The sequence below is a fragment of the Bison bison genome, unplaced genomic scaffold, assembly GCF_000754665.1.
Source record: "Bison bison bison isolate TAMUID 2011002044 unplaced genomic scaffold, Bison_UMD1.0 scf7180017864029, whole genome shotgun sequence".
Taxonomy (NCBI): Eukaryota; Metazoa; Chordata; class Mammalia; order Artiodactyla; family Bovidae; genus Bison; species Bison bison.
The window spans coordinates 2764284-2780567 of NW_011494601.1; the positions used below are offsets into that span (position 1 = coordinate 2764284).

Consider the following 16284-nt stretch of genomic DNA (forward strand, 5'->3'; position numbering starts at 1 on the left):
TGTAAATATATATATGTTGCTAAGTCGCTTCAGTTATATCCGACTCTGTGTGACCCCATAGACAGCAGCCCACCAGGCTCCCCGGCCCCTGGGATTCTCCAGGCAAGAACACTGGAGTGGGTTGCCATTTCCTTCTCCAATGCATGAAAGTGAAAAGTGAAAGTGAAGTCGATCAGTCGTGCCGGACTCTAGCGACCCCACGGACTGCAGCCTACCAGGCTCCTCCATCCACAGGATTTTCCAGGCAAGAGTACTGGAGTGGAGTGCCACTGCCTTCTCCGAAATACATATATATATACATATATATGTATTTTTGATATGGACCATCCTGTAACCCCTGAACTGGAAGGTGAAGTCTTTTTTTTTTATAAAATAATCAATTAATAAATTAAATCTTTGCTGTGCTGGGTCTTCGATGCTACACGGGCTTTCTCTAGTTGTGGTGGGGGTGGGGCTCCCCTCTGGTTGTGGTGCGCGGCTTCTCATTGCGGGCTTTCTCTTATTGCGGAGCACTGGCTCTAGGCTCACGGGGTTCAATAATTGCAGCACGGGGGTCCAGTAGTTGTGGCGGCCTGGCTTAGTTGCCCCCTGGCATGTGGGATCCTTCTGGACCAGGGATCGAACCTGTGTCCTCTGCAATTGGCAGACAGATTCTTAACCACTGGACCACAGGGAAGTCCCTGGAAGGTGAAGTCATAACCACTGGACTGCCAGGGAAGGCCCCAAGACCGCTAATTCCCTCTGGACTGTTGAGCATTCCAGTTCTGGAGACAGACACTGTAGAGTAGGGAGAAGGGTCACTGTAGCTCGATGTTGACTACAGAGCCCTCACTGGTGGGCCAGCCTTGGGGTGGCTGCGAGTGAGCCCGGGCAGTTTTTGGACTAGGGCATCAGAAGGCTGCTGCTTGTGGGCTATGCTGACACGCTGGTGCAATGAGAATGCTGGCTTCCATGAACGAAGGCTAAGTAAATGCTTTGTAAGCAGTGAGGTGCCAAATTGTCACAATAGTTCCATGGGGTGGTATGACCGTCTCTGTTTTACAGGTGAGGAGTCTGAGAGTGAGAGAGCTTAGATGCTATGCCAGGCAGTCAGGCTGCAAAGCCTGGGCTCTTTGCATGAGAGGACTTCTTTTTCAACCCACAAAGGGTTAAGGCCAGAACTCCCCATCTGCATGGAGAACCCTCAGGCTCTGGGTTGAGGGCAGAAAGGCAAAGGTCCCTCTGTTTGGCCAATACTGGCTGAACCTGTTGCTCTGGTTCCAAAAAAAGAAAGAAACTAGCTAGATTGAGCAAGAGGGGCCTGGTATTGGTTCTAAGGGCTCTCCTGCAGGCCTGGAAGGGCCTGTCACTAAGTTCCCCAAGCCCAGTATTCAGAAGGGTTATTGGCTCCAACAATTTCCTTTTATCAAGACACAGAGAGGGCAGGGCCTGGCTGAAGGTCACTCAGCGCAAGTGTGGCAGAGCAGGCTAAGCTGGACCCTGCGATCCTAGACTACTTCGTGTAGCCCATCTTCCCCTGGCCCAGCCTAAGGACCCCCTGCAAAGTCCCGTGAGGAAGGTCTGATTGTCAGTGGTAGGGACAGTGGGCTCAGCTGAGTAGGCTCCTGTCGTGTTTCAGGGATGCCTGCTCCCACCCCACGGGTGTGAAGACCCCTCCGTGAAGAGCCTGCGGTGAGCGGCCGCAGCACCGCTGCCCTCTGCTGGCTGCCTCGGTCCGGTCAGCTTGGCCCAGCCTACGAGGTGCTTCTAAGGCTGACTGGTGTGACCTGGCTGTCTGAGACCCAGACCCTGGCGTGCTACAGGTCAGGGAGTCCAGTCCCTCAGGCCACAGAGCAGGAAAACTGGAGCCCAGAGGCTAGAGAACAGGCATGTTCAAGGTCATATGGCAGTTGCATTAGTCCCATAAAGGCAGTGCGTTGCCTTTGAAGGCAGCAAGTCTCCTGGCTATAAAACAGGACAGATTGTCTAGGAGATGCTAAAGAAGGGGTTCCTGCTCCCAGCTGGTGGCTGGATTCTGTCATCCTATGAGGCAGTCACGGGAACCGGCCTGTGCTCCGATCCTGCTCCATCCTATACTGAGCAACCAAAGGCATGTGACTTAACCTCTCTGGGCCTCAGTTTCCTCATCTGTGGAATGGGTACACAATCTCCTCTTTGCAAGGATGACAGCCAGGACCAGGCACACGGCTCAGTGAATGCTGTCTGTGAACGTTCACCCGCGACTTCGGCAGTGAACGCTTTGAGGCTGTGGGGACTCCCTCCTTGGAGGGGTGGCAAGGGCCCTGCTGCTGTGCTCACTGGTTTTTGGTTTCTCTTTTCCGTCTCCTCTTATACCTGTCTCCCTTCTCCTGTGTCCTCGCTGCCTCAGCCTTCTGTCTGTTCCTCGAGCAGATCAAGCATGTTCCCCCTCAGGGGAGGAAGGAGGAGCAGGTCCAGAGAGGCCTGACTTTGAGGGGGACCCTCAGAGAGGACAGTCAGCCCTGATGCTAAGGGGAGGGCCCGGGAAGGAGCTGGTCCAGAAGAGGAAGTGGTACCTGGACTGACGTCCCTTGGGAGAGGTTGCAGGTCTTCATCCTGGGGTCAGAGGGCATGAAAGGGAGGGTGGGTAGGGGACTGCCAGCAGCCCAAGGTTCTTCAACCCAGGGCCGGGCCCTGGTATGGCAAAAATGTGTCCACTTACTTCCTGAGGCTAAGTGGTTTTTAATTTATATCCTCCATGTAAGCGGAATCCAGAGGAAGTTGTTTCCAGAGGTCACCGAAAGGGTGAGGGCAACCTGGAGGGCTCAGGTAGCCCTCGGGATGGGAAGGGGTGCGAGTGTGTCTGTGTGTTGGGGGGAACCCTGACTAGACCCCGTGGGATCACTCACCTGTCCCATCCCATCCCTTTCCCGGGGCACAGCTGGGTTGAGGACGCCCAGGGGATAGGAGGGCTGGTGGCAGGCCCCAGGGCTCTTGCGGGGGCAGCGGTCCCACCTGGGACTGTAGCAAGCTGCTGCTCCCCCCGACTCCGTTGCCTTGTTTGTAAAACAGGGTGATAAACCCTTCCCTGCCCCCTTGCAGGGTCCTCACAAGGCTGCAAGGAGATAGTAACAGGGAGACACGTGGGCACCGAGGGTGTCTTCTATAAACCACTCCCCGTGCCCCCTGCCAGCCTTTCCTGCTGCAGGTTTTATAGGGCCCTAAGCAACAATCACACTCAGGTCTCCACAGCTGTGGCCAGTGGCCTGAGTCCCCTTTCTGGCTAAGTGGCAGGTTGGGAATGGGGTGGGGTTCAGAGCTGGCCATTCAACCAAGTGAGTGCCTTAAGCTGGGGGCACAGCCGGCACTGGGCTTTTGTCTAAACAGTTTCCTGTGCCTGGGAAGCCATGGCCTCATCCCTTCAATCAGATCCTACAGTTTCCCCTGGGCTTCCTCCTCCACGAAGACCTCCATAATCCCTCCATCCTACCCTCCAGGGATGCTCCCCTTCAGAGCTCTTGTCCTCAGATAAATTATATCCCATCACTCACCTGCTGAAGACCCTGCAAGGGCTCCCCACTGCCCTTCCAATCACATCCAAACTCTTCTCGGTCTGCAGCCTCGGGGTCAGCTGGTTTCTGCCCCCCTCTTTGACCTCCTCTTGTACCCCTCGCCCACGCCTGTGATCCTGTCACCTGAGACCGGCATCAAGCCTCAGGGCCTTCGCACTCCCATTGCCTCTGCTTGGACAACCCTTCCCGCTCATCTTCCCTGGCAGACTCCTTTTTGCTCTTCAGGTCGCATCTTCTCCAGACACTTTCTGATCACCATCCTGCTCCCTCTTACAGGGTGCTGGGAAACATCCTTAACTTACTCCTTCATGGGCCTTAGTGTCAGCCTCTCAGACAGAAAGCTAAGCTGCTTGCGAGAGGACCACACTGCTCACTGCCCGCCCCTCCAGGGCTGAGTGTGGACTTGGTGAATATTTGCTGAATGAATAGATAAATGTCAGGGCCATGGTGGGGCCAGTTACTGGTCATCTCATGCCCACCTGTCCAGCCGCCTGACCGAGGCCATCACTGGCTTCAGCCTTAGGTCCCTGCAATCTCGCAAGGTCAAGCTCGGGACAGGGAGCATGGCAGCGCTACCCCCTCCCTTCCTCACGACTACCAGCGGCGGGACAGGAGTAACATCTGGCTCTGCCCTTGGGGCTTAGCCTGAGCCAGGATCCCCACAAAGAGGATTAAGGGAGCTGGGTGAGGGAGGGGCAGCCCAGGGGCTGGAGGATGAGGAGGGCTGGGAAGTGCAGGCGGTCGCCTGGTTTGGCCCAGTGGCCCCGAGGGAGCCAGATGGTGTCAGCTTCGGACAAATGGAGAAACCTTGGGAAGGTCTGGGTTGCATCCCTGCCTGGCATCCCTAAAGGCCAGGAATAGAGGTGGACGGGTCCCGACCTGAATCCCAGGTCCACTTCTAACTGGCTGTGTGAACCTGGGAAGGTAGTTCCCACTTCTCAGCTTCCTTCTCTATACAGGGAGGATGAGGGCAGGACCAGTGTGCTCTGAGGAGTCAATGAGAAGGCACATCCTGGGGGCCACGCTCAGTGTTGGGCACGGAGGAGGTGCTCTGCAGGGATGGCCTGTCACCTCTCTCCTGTCTGGAGGTCTTTTCAGAAAACATGGTGGCCTTGGGTTGTACCCACTGTTGCTGCCTGATGAGTACATTTCGGCCCCTCCTCCCCAAGTGCTGGGGTAGCCGGGCTCCCTGGAAATCTGTTTACCCACATTCCCTTCAAAGCTGACTCTGGATGGTCTGAGCAGCTGTCCCCACTGGCCGCAGAGGTGCCCTCACATTTATGGATACAGGCCACGTGGCTGGGGACAGTCATAAGCTTTGAGCTCCTTCCACGTGGCTGTCAGCCAGTGGGCTCCTAAGCTTGGCAAATCAAACCGCTAGCCCTGGGCCTGGCCTCTGCCCAGCTTGGATCCTAGACCCTTACCAGGATGAGTTAATTTCAGTTTCCTGGATTCTGCCGTACATCCGGGCACTGGCGTGCTCTGCTCCACGTGCTCAGGACATTCTTGCTATCCTCAGGTGCTGGTGTAGGTTATCAGACTCCTACAGACGGATCAGGGGCGCCTTTCCTGTTTTCTGCAACCTGCCCCACCACCAAGATGGGTACCACTTCCCTTCTCCGTGTTCCCTCCACCTTCTCATGATCTCCTCAGCTGTCTCTTCCCACAGCTATCTCCCCATTGAAGAGGGAATCTTTCCCATCTTCAATTTCCCAGGACTTAGCAGAGGGGATTGTGCATGATAACTGAGCGATCAATCAGTGTTTATTTGCATAGATGGATAGATGTAATAGAAGCTCGATAAATGCTTATATGAATGAATAGATGAATGGATGGCTGTAAAAAGAGCTCAACAGATGTTTACTGAAGTGAATGAATGAATGGATAAAAAGAGGGCTGAAAACCTTCAAGAGTCTCTCTGCTTTACTTATGATGGAACATTTACTCTCAAAAGTTTAGAACGCTTCAAAGTAGGATCATGTCTTTCTCATCAAGGGTAAATAACGCACGTAACCCCGAGAAACGTGTCTCCCCATCAGACTAGACTCCCTGCACGTGCAAGCCTATCAGGGGTCCATGCAGACGGGTCCTCCCCTCCGGCCGCAGCCCAGCACATGAGTCCCCAGCCATCCTCCCTGGGTGAGGGCACAGGCTGGGAGGAGGCAGACTCACCGTCAAACAGCCCATCAGGCTCTGCTCAAAGGGCCGCTGGAAGGCTCGCGGGTCTCCACACCAGTCCAGCAACTCCGTGGCGGCATTGTGGAAGTTGGCGGGGTTCTGTAAGTGCTGTGGGAGAGGGAGAGGAGGCAGCGTGAGGCTCCAGAAGTGAGGCCAGTGCAGTGTGAGGGAGTCCGGGGCAGCAAAGACCCCAGGTTTCCCTGGGGAGGAGACACACAGGATGGGGCAGGCCAGGATTAATGAGTTCTCTCAAACTCCTCATTCACTTTCCCCCTGAATCTCCACTCCAGCCTGCTTTCTGATGGGATGGGAACTGCGGCCCCATTGCAAAGATGGAAAAACTGAGGTCTAGAAAAGAGCAATGACGTTAGATATTAAAGTGTTTTCTGGTGCTGGCAGTGGGGGTTAGGAAGCCCTGTAGGGTTCAAGAGGGTGGTGTGTGTGGCTTCCATCCTTGGAGCTGGTTCTCCCTGTGTCAGGCAGATTCCTTATTGATGAGCACCCCCACCCCCTGCCTCGCAAACCACCACCATCACCACAGCCAGGTCTGCATGCCACCTGCTCTGGCTCCAGCAAGCCCTGCTGGAGCCAAAGAGCAGGAACAGGGGCACAGAAAGAGGCCTCCAGGCCGCACCCAGCTGGGAAGGTGCGCTCAAGCACAGGGCACCCAGGTGACTGTCACGTCGTGATGAGGTGCATGTGGCTCAGCCATTCCTGTTCCCCTCACCCAGGATTCCTGGGCTCAGGGATGCTGGCGTTGCTGGGAGGGGGCCCTGCCCAAGCTCAGGCCCCCCCCAGTTATGGGGTCTAAGTCAACAGAGGCTGAATTCCGGTGCCAAGGCTTCTAGATTCTGCTTCAGAGCCAGGCCATGGGGCTGACGGGTTGAGGGGGCAGAGGGGAGGGGGCTGCTGCAGCTATCCCTTCCTTCTTTAACACTGATCCGAGTCTTCCTAGGCCAGGCTGAGTCAGGCATCGAGTCCAGGGACACGGAGCATGTTGGGGCAGAGTTGGGACATCAGGGCTGAATGTGACTCCCTGTGAGGTCCCCAGCAGGACAGGCAGGTGTCCACACGGGCTGGAGTAGAAGCCAGCTGCAAAGGGGATCCCCATGTCCTTGGTACTGGGAGACACTGCGAACAGCAGCTGCCCTCGGACCAGCGACTCGCTCCCACCCTGCAGTGAAGGTCTGCCTTGGAGCCACGGCCAGGAGGGGTCTCAGGAGCTGCCAGGTCCCAGAACTGCACGGCGAGCAGGATGTGCTGGGGGAGCCCCTGTGGGGCTGGGGCCCTGGAATCACACCGCCTTCACCCACAACCATCTACTGATCTAGGGCATCCCCTCCCCTCTCTGCGCCTCAGTCACGCTACCTGTAAAATGGGGATGGCAGATCACGGCTTAGTGGTGGGGATTTTTGTTTCCTTTAGAGTTCCATGATTGCTATTACAATGTGGTTTATGAAAGGCCAGATTTAAAAATGGATGGAGGAAAGAGAAACGCATCCGAGTATTCTCCCTCCGTGGGAGCAAAGGGACAGGGAGAGGTGAAGGGGGGAAAGAGGGCAGGTGTGCAAGCCCTCTGTCATGGGGCCGTGGTGAAGATTAAACAAGAGGAGGCTTACACGGCTCCTGGCAGAGCGCCTGGCACGTGGGGCTGCCCTTGGCCCTGACTCTGTCTTCCAAAGGCTCCTCTGGAGGCGCAGCTGCACTCAGCACCTCCTGCCCTGGCTACACATACACACACACACACACACACACGTGCACACACATACACACACGGCTCTTTCTGCAGACAGAGCTCATTGCATATGAAGATAGGAGGATGTCTGTGGCTGGAAGCAGATCCTCTGAGCAGGCAGCAGTGGGCCCTCTGACTCCTGTGTCCTCTCTAAAACCTGCCCCCTCCAAGGCCATGGGCAGCATCTGGTCTCCGCGTGGAAAGCCATGCAAATCGGTTAATCCCCTGCCCAGCAGCCTCCCTCTGCTAACCAAGTTATTCCGTTTATTTACGTGATGTCACACCCAATTAACAGGGTCAGCAACCACCGAGTGGTGCTCTCAGAGTTGCCCACCCACAGCATCCCATCTTTGACATCCCTTTTTGGGGTTTTAGGCTTGCAAGGGGTCTCCGAGGCCAGTCTCATGGGTCCAGTTTTGTTTTGGCCCCAGGCAACCAGCCTTCCATATCTGGCCAGCCCACCTCTGAGCTTCTCCACTCTCGCCCCAGCCAGCTCATGAGGTCTTGGTTTGGGCTATGGGAGGTGACTCGTGGGTGCAACTCATTGGTACAAAAGACCTCAGGCATCCCATTTGGTAGCTACTGCTCAGTGGCTGTGCGGCCTTGGCCAAACCTCCACCCCCTCTGTGCTTCTGTCGTCCATTTAGAGACTCTGAGGTGGCTGAGGGATGCAGTGAAATGAAGAGGACCCCATCTCAGCCACTGAGTCTCATGGCCCTGAGATTCAGATCTCTCTTCTGCAAAATGGGATGCGGACAGCGTGCAGGGCTGCCGCAAAGTGTAGAAGCAACATCCGTAGTGGCATCCCCATTACAGAGCAGCTGTCAGGCAAGACTGCCATTGCTCGGTACACTAGGACCTCTCGATGGCTTCTTGTTTCTCCTCCAAGCTCTCCCAGAATAGAATTAGTGCCCCCTTCATCTCCAGAACCCCCCAAACTGGCATGAGGCCAGGTCCATGCAGAAATGGTTTGTGAGCAGTTAGCTGCCCAAGGCATGCTGTGTACAGAGCAGGCCAGCAATCTCGTAGCTTCAGACTAGGTCCCCAGTGGTACTTGGAGGGCCAGGACTGGGTGGGGTGAGCTTGGCAACCCTTTGATGATCTGGGGATGGGAGTACAGATGTGAATCACAGGCAGAGTTCTCCCTGGCTGCGGCTGTTACTGGATACTAACAGCCCACCCCCTCACCAGGAAGCCTGCTCATCTCTGTAATTCCTCAGAAGACCTTCCTGGGCTATATCCACTGGCCACTGAGTCTGCTAGAGCAGGAACTGGGGACACCAGTGCCCAGATGAAGTGATGAATGTATCTTATCAATCCATCTGTGAATCAAATGACCCATCCATCCATCTACCCATCCATCCATCCAAAAATGAATCAGTTCACCCATGCATCCATCCACTTGTCCACCTACCCATTCATCCATTCTCTACTTTATCCATCACTCATCCATCCATTCATCTACCTACTTATCTTTCATTCCATCCAGAGTTTATCCAACCACCCACTTATCCATTCGTTCATCATTTCTTTATCCATCATTTATATCCACCCACCATCCACTCACCTAACTGCCTATCCATGTGTCCATCCATCTATCCATCCATCCATTCCCTTAGCTACTGATCTGTGATCACCTACCCCACCCCCATTCTTCCCCAACATATTTAGGCCCCACCCTGGCCTGGACTCTGCTGACGTACGATGAATACAGCTCATCTTCTGCCCCTGAGGAACTCAGCCTGGAGGGAGACCTGATGCACACCCTGTGGGGCTTATAGCTTAAGGGAGAAAGAGCAGGATGGGAGTGGTAACTGGGTGCCCAGGGAGCACCAGGGCTCAGGAAGGGGAAGTGCAGAGACTCAAAAGAGCACCTGAGGTTTGGGGAGGCTGCTGTGCAGGAATTAGTCAATTGGCATGGCTTTGCACGTGGAGCCCAGATGTGCCTGTGGGGACAATTTAAGGCATGTCCTAGAGAGGGCACCGGTTCTCCCAGCACCTGAAGCTCAGAAAGCACAAAGGCAGCTGAGCCAGAGGTCTGGAGAGAAGACGGACAGACAGCTGGGTGCTCGGGGGCTGGCAAGTGCCAGCAGTGGGGAGAACTAGGGCGGGTGGACAGGGAGGGCTGCGCTGTAAGTCAGGCAGGGTGGAGAGTCGGAGGCTGAGGCTCCGATGGGAGCCACAGCTCCACCAGCCAGAGGGAGGCGCAGCCAACGCATGCATCATCCTCAGAACATGCAGACCTTTCTCTTCTGATCAGTCTACGGGATGTCTGAGAATCAACAGTCTTCAGTCACCACGGCTGCCCTCTGGGGCAGCTGAAGAGCAGACAGACATCAGCGCTGAGCTGTGTCTGACTGGAGATGCGGGAGCAGCGTAGAGGACGCAGGGAGCTCTGGACAGCCCAGGGGCATCTGGACAGCCTGCTCACCCTCACAGATGAGCCACAGTCTGGCCCAAGCACAGAGCTATGTAGTGTGTTTGTGTGTGTGTGCATGCATGCAGACATGTGTGTGTGGGGTAGGTCAGGCGAGGACAGTGGAGATGATCCCCGGCTTTTAAGCAGCTCCAGGACCCAATGACTGGCTTGCATCACGATGCCCATTTACAGACGATGGGAGATGAAGTGGCAACTTAATCAAGGTCAGGAAACCAGCGAGTGTGGAAGGGAGACTCAGGCTTACTGACTGGTGAATCTGAGTCCATGTGCCACGCTTGGAGAGGCTGCTCCTGGGTGGGCTCTGGACCCTGCTGGACCCCTGGGTAGCCCAGGGGGTAAAGGGCTCCCTGATTCTTGCAGAGAATCAGATGCAGGGAGAAAAGTCAAGTTGTGAGTAGGTTGTAGGGGGAGCCGTTTGCCCAGCAGCACACAGAGGGCTGGGGCACAGGGGCTTGACTGTATTACTGGGGGTGGAGCCACTGACAGCTGATCCCTCCTGGGCGGGAGAAACTGGGTCAAAGGCAGAGCTGGGAGAGAGCCCCACGGAGCCTAGAGGAGGAGAAGAAGGAGGAGGAGGGACGGGCAGGGGAGGAGGAGCCCATCGTCTGGTTTCTATTCTGTGACCGTGAACAGAGGCGTAATTGGCGTTTGGGAGAGCTGTTCGGCTGAGTTCAATCTGTAACAAGTCGTCTTCAATTTCCTCTCCGCAGACCCAAGGCCCCGGCTTCCGAGATTGCTCTGCTTGATGCTAATGAGAGGACGCACATCCCTCATTCCCGCCGACTAGCCTCAGTTCCCCTGGGCCCTGGGGATCCGGGAGGGCAGGCAGGGCGGGGGTGGGGCTGTGCGCTCTGCCCCCGCCTCCCCCGGGGGGTCCTGAGGCTGGAGGCCTACACTGGCTCCCCAAACTGCCAGCTAAGCCCACCTAAGCCAGGGGCATCGCCCCAGCACTCCCCTCCCCTAAGACATCCCCTGTCACTGAGCCACCAACGACAGCGCCCCCCACCACAATTAGCAGATCATCTGCCACAGGGCCAGGCTCTGCGCTCCACTCATAATGTCCTCAGAGCATCCCACGATGATGGCCTTACTGGACCCGCTTGACAGGGAAAACTGAGGCTCGGAGAAACAGGGCCAGGCCTGATCTCAGAGATCACACTGTGGGTACACGGAGGAGTGAGGATTTGGGCTCGGGTCTGTTTGATGTCAAAGCCTCTACTCCTTCGCTCTATCTCCTCTTTCCTGGAGTAAAATATCACCAGAGTCTGTGCACGGACATGCTGCCTTTGGCTTCAGGGAGCCTGAGCCCAGAGGGAGGGAGCATCACTCCTGATCACCACTAGGGGGCGCCTGCCTGCCCAGGCTCAACCAGGCTTCTTAAAGTGGGGACTTCTGAGCCCACTGTGAAGGGTTCCCTATGTCTGAATAATCCAGAAGCGTGTGTGTGTGCCAAGTCGCTTCAGTCGTGTCCGACTCTCTGAGACCCCATGGATTGTATCCCTCCACGCTCCTCTGTCCATGGGACTCTCCAGGCAAGAATATTGGAGTGGGCTGCCATGCCTTCTTCCAGGGGATCTTCCCGACCCAGGGATCAAACTCCTGTCTCTTTTGTCTCCTGCGTCGGGAGGTGGGTTCTTCACCACTAGCATCACCTGGGAAGCCCTGGCAGGCAAATCACCTCTTACGCTTGGTGTGAGCATAGGCAGGAGGGGGAACTCGCACCCTCCGGGACGAGGCCCTCCCTGCACCAGTGGGGCTGCACTCTGTGACTTCAGGCGACAACTCTCTTCCCCATTCTGTGCCTCGGTTTCTTTTTCTGTAAGATTATTGATTTTCCAAGACCGTTCCTTTTCTATTTCTTTACAAAGAACCACTAGAGCAAAGAGGCGGGGAGCTTGCGTCTGGGAGGGACATTAGGCACTTCACTGCATCCTCAAAGCAACCCAGAGAGCACAGCAGAGCCCAGAGAGGGCATGACACTGCTTCAAAGTCACACAGCTGGGAAGGGCAGGGAAGGGGTGAGGCAGAGCTGGCATTTGAACCTAGCGGAGTGATTCTAATGTGAGACTGGTCCATGCCAGTTCTCACGGGGTGGGTGGTCGGGGAGCCTCAAGCAGTCGGCCCTTGCTGACTGTCACCTCCACCCAGCATCTCAGGTGCTTACTACACAGTACATATCAGTCCCCACTCTGCTCTGCCCGCCTCGCCTGCCCTGCCCTTGCCAGTGGCCAGGCTGGCAGAGGAGGGGGCGGGAGCCCGGCTGCACACTCACCTGCTTGATGCACTGCAGTCGGTCGTTGGTCTGTTGGATGTGCCTGTCCATAGAATTCATTCTGGCCGTTTCGCTGGGCTCTACCCGAGAGCCATGAACGTTGTCCAGCCTGTGAAGACAGAGGACAGTGGGTGTCACTGGGGCTGTGCCAGGCCCGCCGGCCTCTGCCCCGGGGCAGCCTTGGGGTGGGAGGAGGAGCTATGCCCATGGCTGCCCAGCCCTTCTCTAGGCTCAGGGCAGGAGGTGTTCCTGGGTGTTCTTTGCGGGTGGCTCATGTGAGTACTGGGCAGGCAAGGCCAACACGCATGTCTACACGCACATGTGTGTTGGGTGGTGGCGGCAGCAATGGCAGCCCCATCTTCAGGTTCTTGCTGCAGGACTTAGCCCACTTGCTGTGGCTGTGTGTGCACGTGTGCGCAGAGATCTCCCCATGTGACAGCCCTGACTGCAGCATGTATCGTTTAAGGCAGCAATCCTGCCGTGGATGCCCTCCCCGCATCTCCCATGCCTTGGAGTTTACAAACCACAATTTCATGTTTCCCCTTTGCTCTCCCAGGAAAGAAAGAGGGTAGCCATCAGCACCACTTCCCTTTTCCAAACAAGAAGACTGAGGTTCAGAGAGAGGAAGGGAGTTACCCAGGGTGGCACAGGGAGCCCGAATTGGGCCCCGGGACCCTGACTGCAAGTTCCTGGCCCAGTGGTTGGGGCACAGGGCTGTCCCACTCAGCAGGCTCACTCTTCCTGAATGATGCTGGGCCTGGGGCAGGTGAGCATGTGTGTAACGAGGTCCCCTCGATTCCGCAAAGCCCATGGAGCCCCCAGGCTTCTCCAGGGAGGCCACGAGCACAAAGGCAGAGATGGAGGAGAGGCAGACAGATGGAGAGAGGTTCAACTCTGGCCCTCCCACTGCTCAGGAGTCCGGGTTTCCAGGCCTAAGCAGAAGTCTGCTCCTCACTGGCTGTTTGTCTTCCCATAACCCCAGGGCATTTCTGGCTGCAGACACCTGGGTCAGACACAAGGGACTCAGCAGAGGTTCCCCACCCCTGGCCTTCTCTGCTACCCCAAAACCTGCCCCCGTGAAGGCCTTTCCTCTCTGGCCATGTCACCAAACGTCCCATCCACCAAGCACTTGCTGTGTACCGGGCCCTTGCATTCTCTCCTCAACTCCTCACACCCGCTCTGTGAGATTAGAATTGCCTCCATTTTCCAGATGAGGAAACTGAGGTCTGGGATCTCCCATGGCAAGTGGCGGTTTGGACTGTGTCTGCCTGTCTGCTCCCATGTCCTGTCTCTCTGCCCCCACCCTGGTTCAGAAAGCCGACAGTCTGCCTGACCACAGCCTTGGGAAGAAGGCCCTGTTCCTCTTCCAAGGAGCTCTTCACCGCACAGCTCTTCTCAAGCACTTCTTATTGTTCCATTTGTGCTTGAAAAGGCGACTCACTGGCGTGGTTCAAAAATCCCAGGTGTCCAGGGTCATGCTGGCCTTGTCCCCTGCCCCCAGGGACCCTTCCAGAGAGAACCAGTGTCATCTGCCTCCTTCTGAAGGACTCAGAGAAGCAAATATCTATGTGTACTATCCTCTGCCACCCCTTAAAAAGCATAAAACGATAGCATTCTTCACACACTCTCCGGACCTCGCTATTTTCCTCTTAACGATATCTCAAAGTGTATTCCACATCAAGACATAAAGAGCCTTTTCAGTTTTTAATGGCCACACAGCATCCCAGGCACTGATGAGTCATTTATCCAACTGCCATCTGAACATCCACCCCGGCCAGGTGCTGTTCTAAGGCCTGAGGCCCTAGACAAGGCCCTTCTGCTCCAGGGGCTCACACTCTGGCCCGAGATGAGGCCTGCGCTAGCCCCAGATTTCTTCATTGCAAACAGTGCCAGAGGATCGCCTTTTATATCAGCCACATCATCATGTGTGAATTAATCTAGAGAGCACACCCTTGGAGGTGGAGTTTCTGGGTCATTCGGGCATCTGCACTTTGATGAGTGCTTGCTGGGTTCATCTTATCTTGTAGCGCTCCAGAAAAAGTAAAAATGGAGGTAGCATCCCCACATTGATCTCTTCTACCCTCACCTTCCAGCGTCCTTCCTATCACACCACCTATCACACATTTACACACCCAGATGTACAACTTCTCCATCACTTATCCATCTAGATGCTTGTCTGTCCATCCATCCACCCACCCATCCATCCACCCATCCGTCTTTATTCTCCACTTGTCCACCCTTGCATGCTTCCAACTCACCCAGTAAATACTTGTCAGCATTGTATACTGTGCTAACTCGATGGAACATGGGGAGGTGAAAATGGAAGCATTTTCTCGAGCTCATGGAACCCTTGGTCCAAGCCTCTATCTAGTCCACGTCACCTTTTATATGACTATTTGTTGAACTCTTCTCATGTCAAGTGCTGGTCCAGGCACTAGGCAAAGACACGGTTCCTATATCCTCACTTTATAGATGAGGAAACTGAGGCCCGAAGGTGGCCTCTCAAGCACCACAGGGTGCACACCGAGCTGGGCCTCTCCAGCCCCCACCCAGGGCATGAGCGAACACTGGTTACCAGGGTGCCAGTTACAGACTGCTGTTTCCGCAGCTAGCAAGGCAGGGGCACTGAGCCAAAGGGCCTCATTAAAAAGGAGGAGCCTGAAGGGAAGTCAAAGGGAACCCCAGGCCTGTGCAGACCTCAATCCCCTGCCCACAGGCAGTAGCCAACCAGGACAAAAGGCCTGCGCTGGCCCATGTGGCCAGCAGGGGGTGCTGTTGATGAAGATAACTGCCCAGGGGGTTAGAAATCTGAACTCTGGAAATTTGGTGAGGGATCTCAGAGGGTGAAGCATCTGCCTACAATGCGGGAGACCCGGGTTCAATCCCTGGGTTGGGAAGATCTCCTGGAGAAGGAAATGGCAACACACTCCAGTACTCTTGCCTGGAAAATCCCATGGACGGAGGAGCATGGTAGGCTGCGGTCCATGGGGTCGCTAAGAGTTGGACACAACTAAGCGACTTCACTTTCACTTTTCACTTTCATGCATTGGAGAAGGAAATGAAACCCATTCCAGTGTTCTTGCGTGGAAAATCCCAGGGACGGGGGAGCCTGGTGGGCTGCCGTCTATGGGGTCGCACAGAGTCGGACACGACTGAAGCGACTTAGCAGCAGCAGCAGCAGCAGCTACACTGACTCATGCACTGTCCTATCTGGAGGCCTATGTGATCTGAGATAGCTCCTGGATTCAAAGATGCTCAGAATATCATTGACCAAAGGTGCCTTGAGTTCTTCCACCACCTCGAGTTCAGCTGGCTTTATTCTTGGGGGGCCTGAGGACCACAGGTGGAGTGTCTAAGGCCACACAGCACCTCTGAGCTACATCTAGATCGCAGGGGGTTTTACTCCCAGACCCAGGCTCCATGTTGTAGGAACCAAGACATGAACGGTGGGCGTGGGACACCTGTGAGACCCAGAGGGTTGACAGGAGAGACATCACATATCACAGGGACAACTGTAAGTTGTGTGTGTCTCAATCTATAAAAGAAAAAACGTCTAAGTGATTAAGGGGACACTCACAGGTGAGGTGACACTTCTACACCACCAAGATCAGTGGAGAATTGGGGCTAGTAACACCCGGAATGGATGGGCTAGTGCTTCCGGCCCATGAAGGAAGAGGGTCAAGGCCTAGAAGGCTAAAGATCACAGACATGAAGAGAAGAGAAGGTGCTGAAGGAGGCATGAAAATGGTGGCTCCCTGAGGGGCAGTGTGAGATTTTCCATTAGCTCTGCACCTACTGCGTTCAGGCACTAGGCCAGGCCCTGTGCATTGCTAATTCACTTAATCCTAAAAGGTTCAGAGAGATGAAGTGACTTTCCCAGGGTCACACAGCTGGGACGGTGCTGGGCTGATTCAAACCCTCCACTTTTTTAACCAGAGGCATGTTCTTTCCAATGCTCCAAGACTGGAGGTCAGAGCCTCCTGGAAGTCCCCACCCAAGACTGTGCCTGAGCCCAAAAAGATGTGCCCCTGGCACCTGTCCACACCCACCCACTTGCTTCCAAGGCCATCCAGTGCCGCTGGGCTCCCTGCATGCTGGCTGGTGTGGGAAAGTGGGAGCGTCAGCGGCC

The 16284-nt window shown here is 55.5% G+C and overlaps 1 protein-coding gene across 6 annotated transcripts in view; it reads right to left on the bottom strand.

The window, feature by feature from the left end:
• Positions 1 to 16284, bottom strand: part of ZMIZ1 (zinc finger, MIZ-type containing 1) — a 216823-nt gene that overhangs the window by 102180 nt on the left and 98359 nt on the right. For all 6 annotated transcript variants that reach the window (XM_010834167.1, XM_010834169.1, XM_010834170.1 and 3 more), the window contains 2 exons: positions 12156 to 12264; positions 5703 to 5816 (listed from right to left, as the gene is read on the bottom strand). In XM_010834167.1, coding sequence (XP_010832469.1) covers positions 5703 to 5816; positions 12156 to 12215 — 174 coding nt within the window. In that variant the 5' untranslated portion in view covers positions 12216 to 12264. The remainder of the gene's footprint in view (positions 1 to 5702; positions 5817 to 12155; positions 12265 to 16284) is intronic.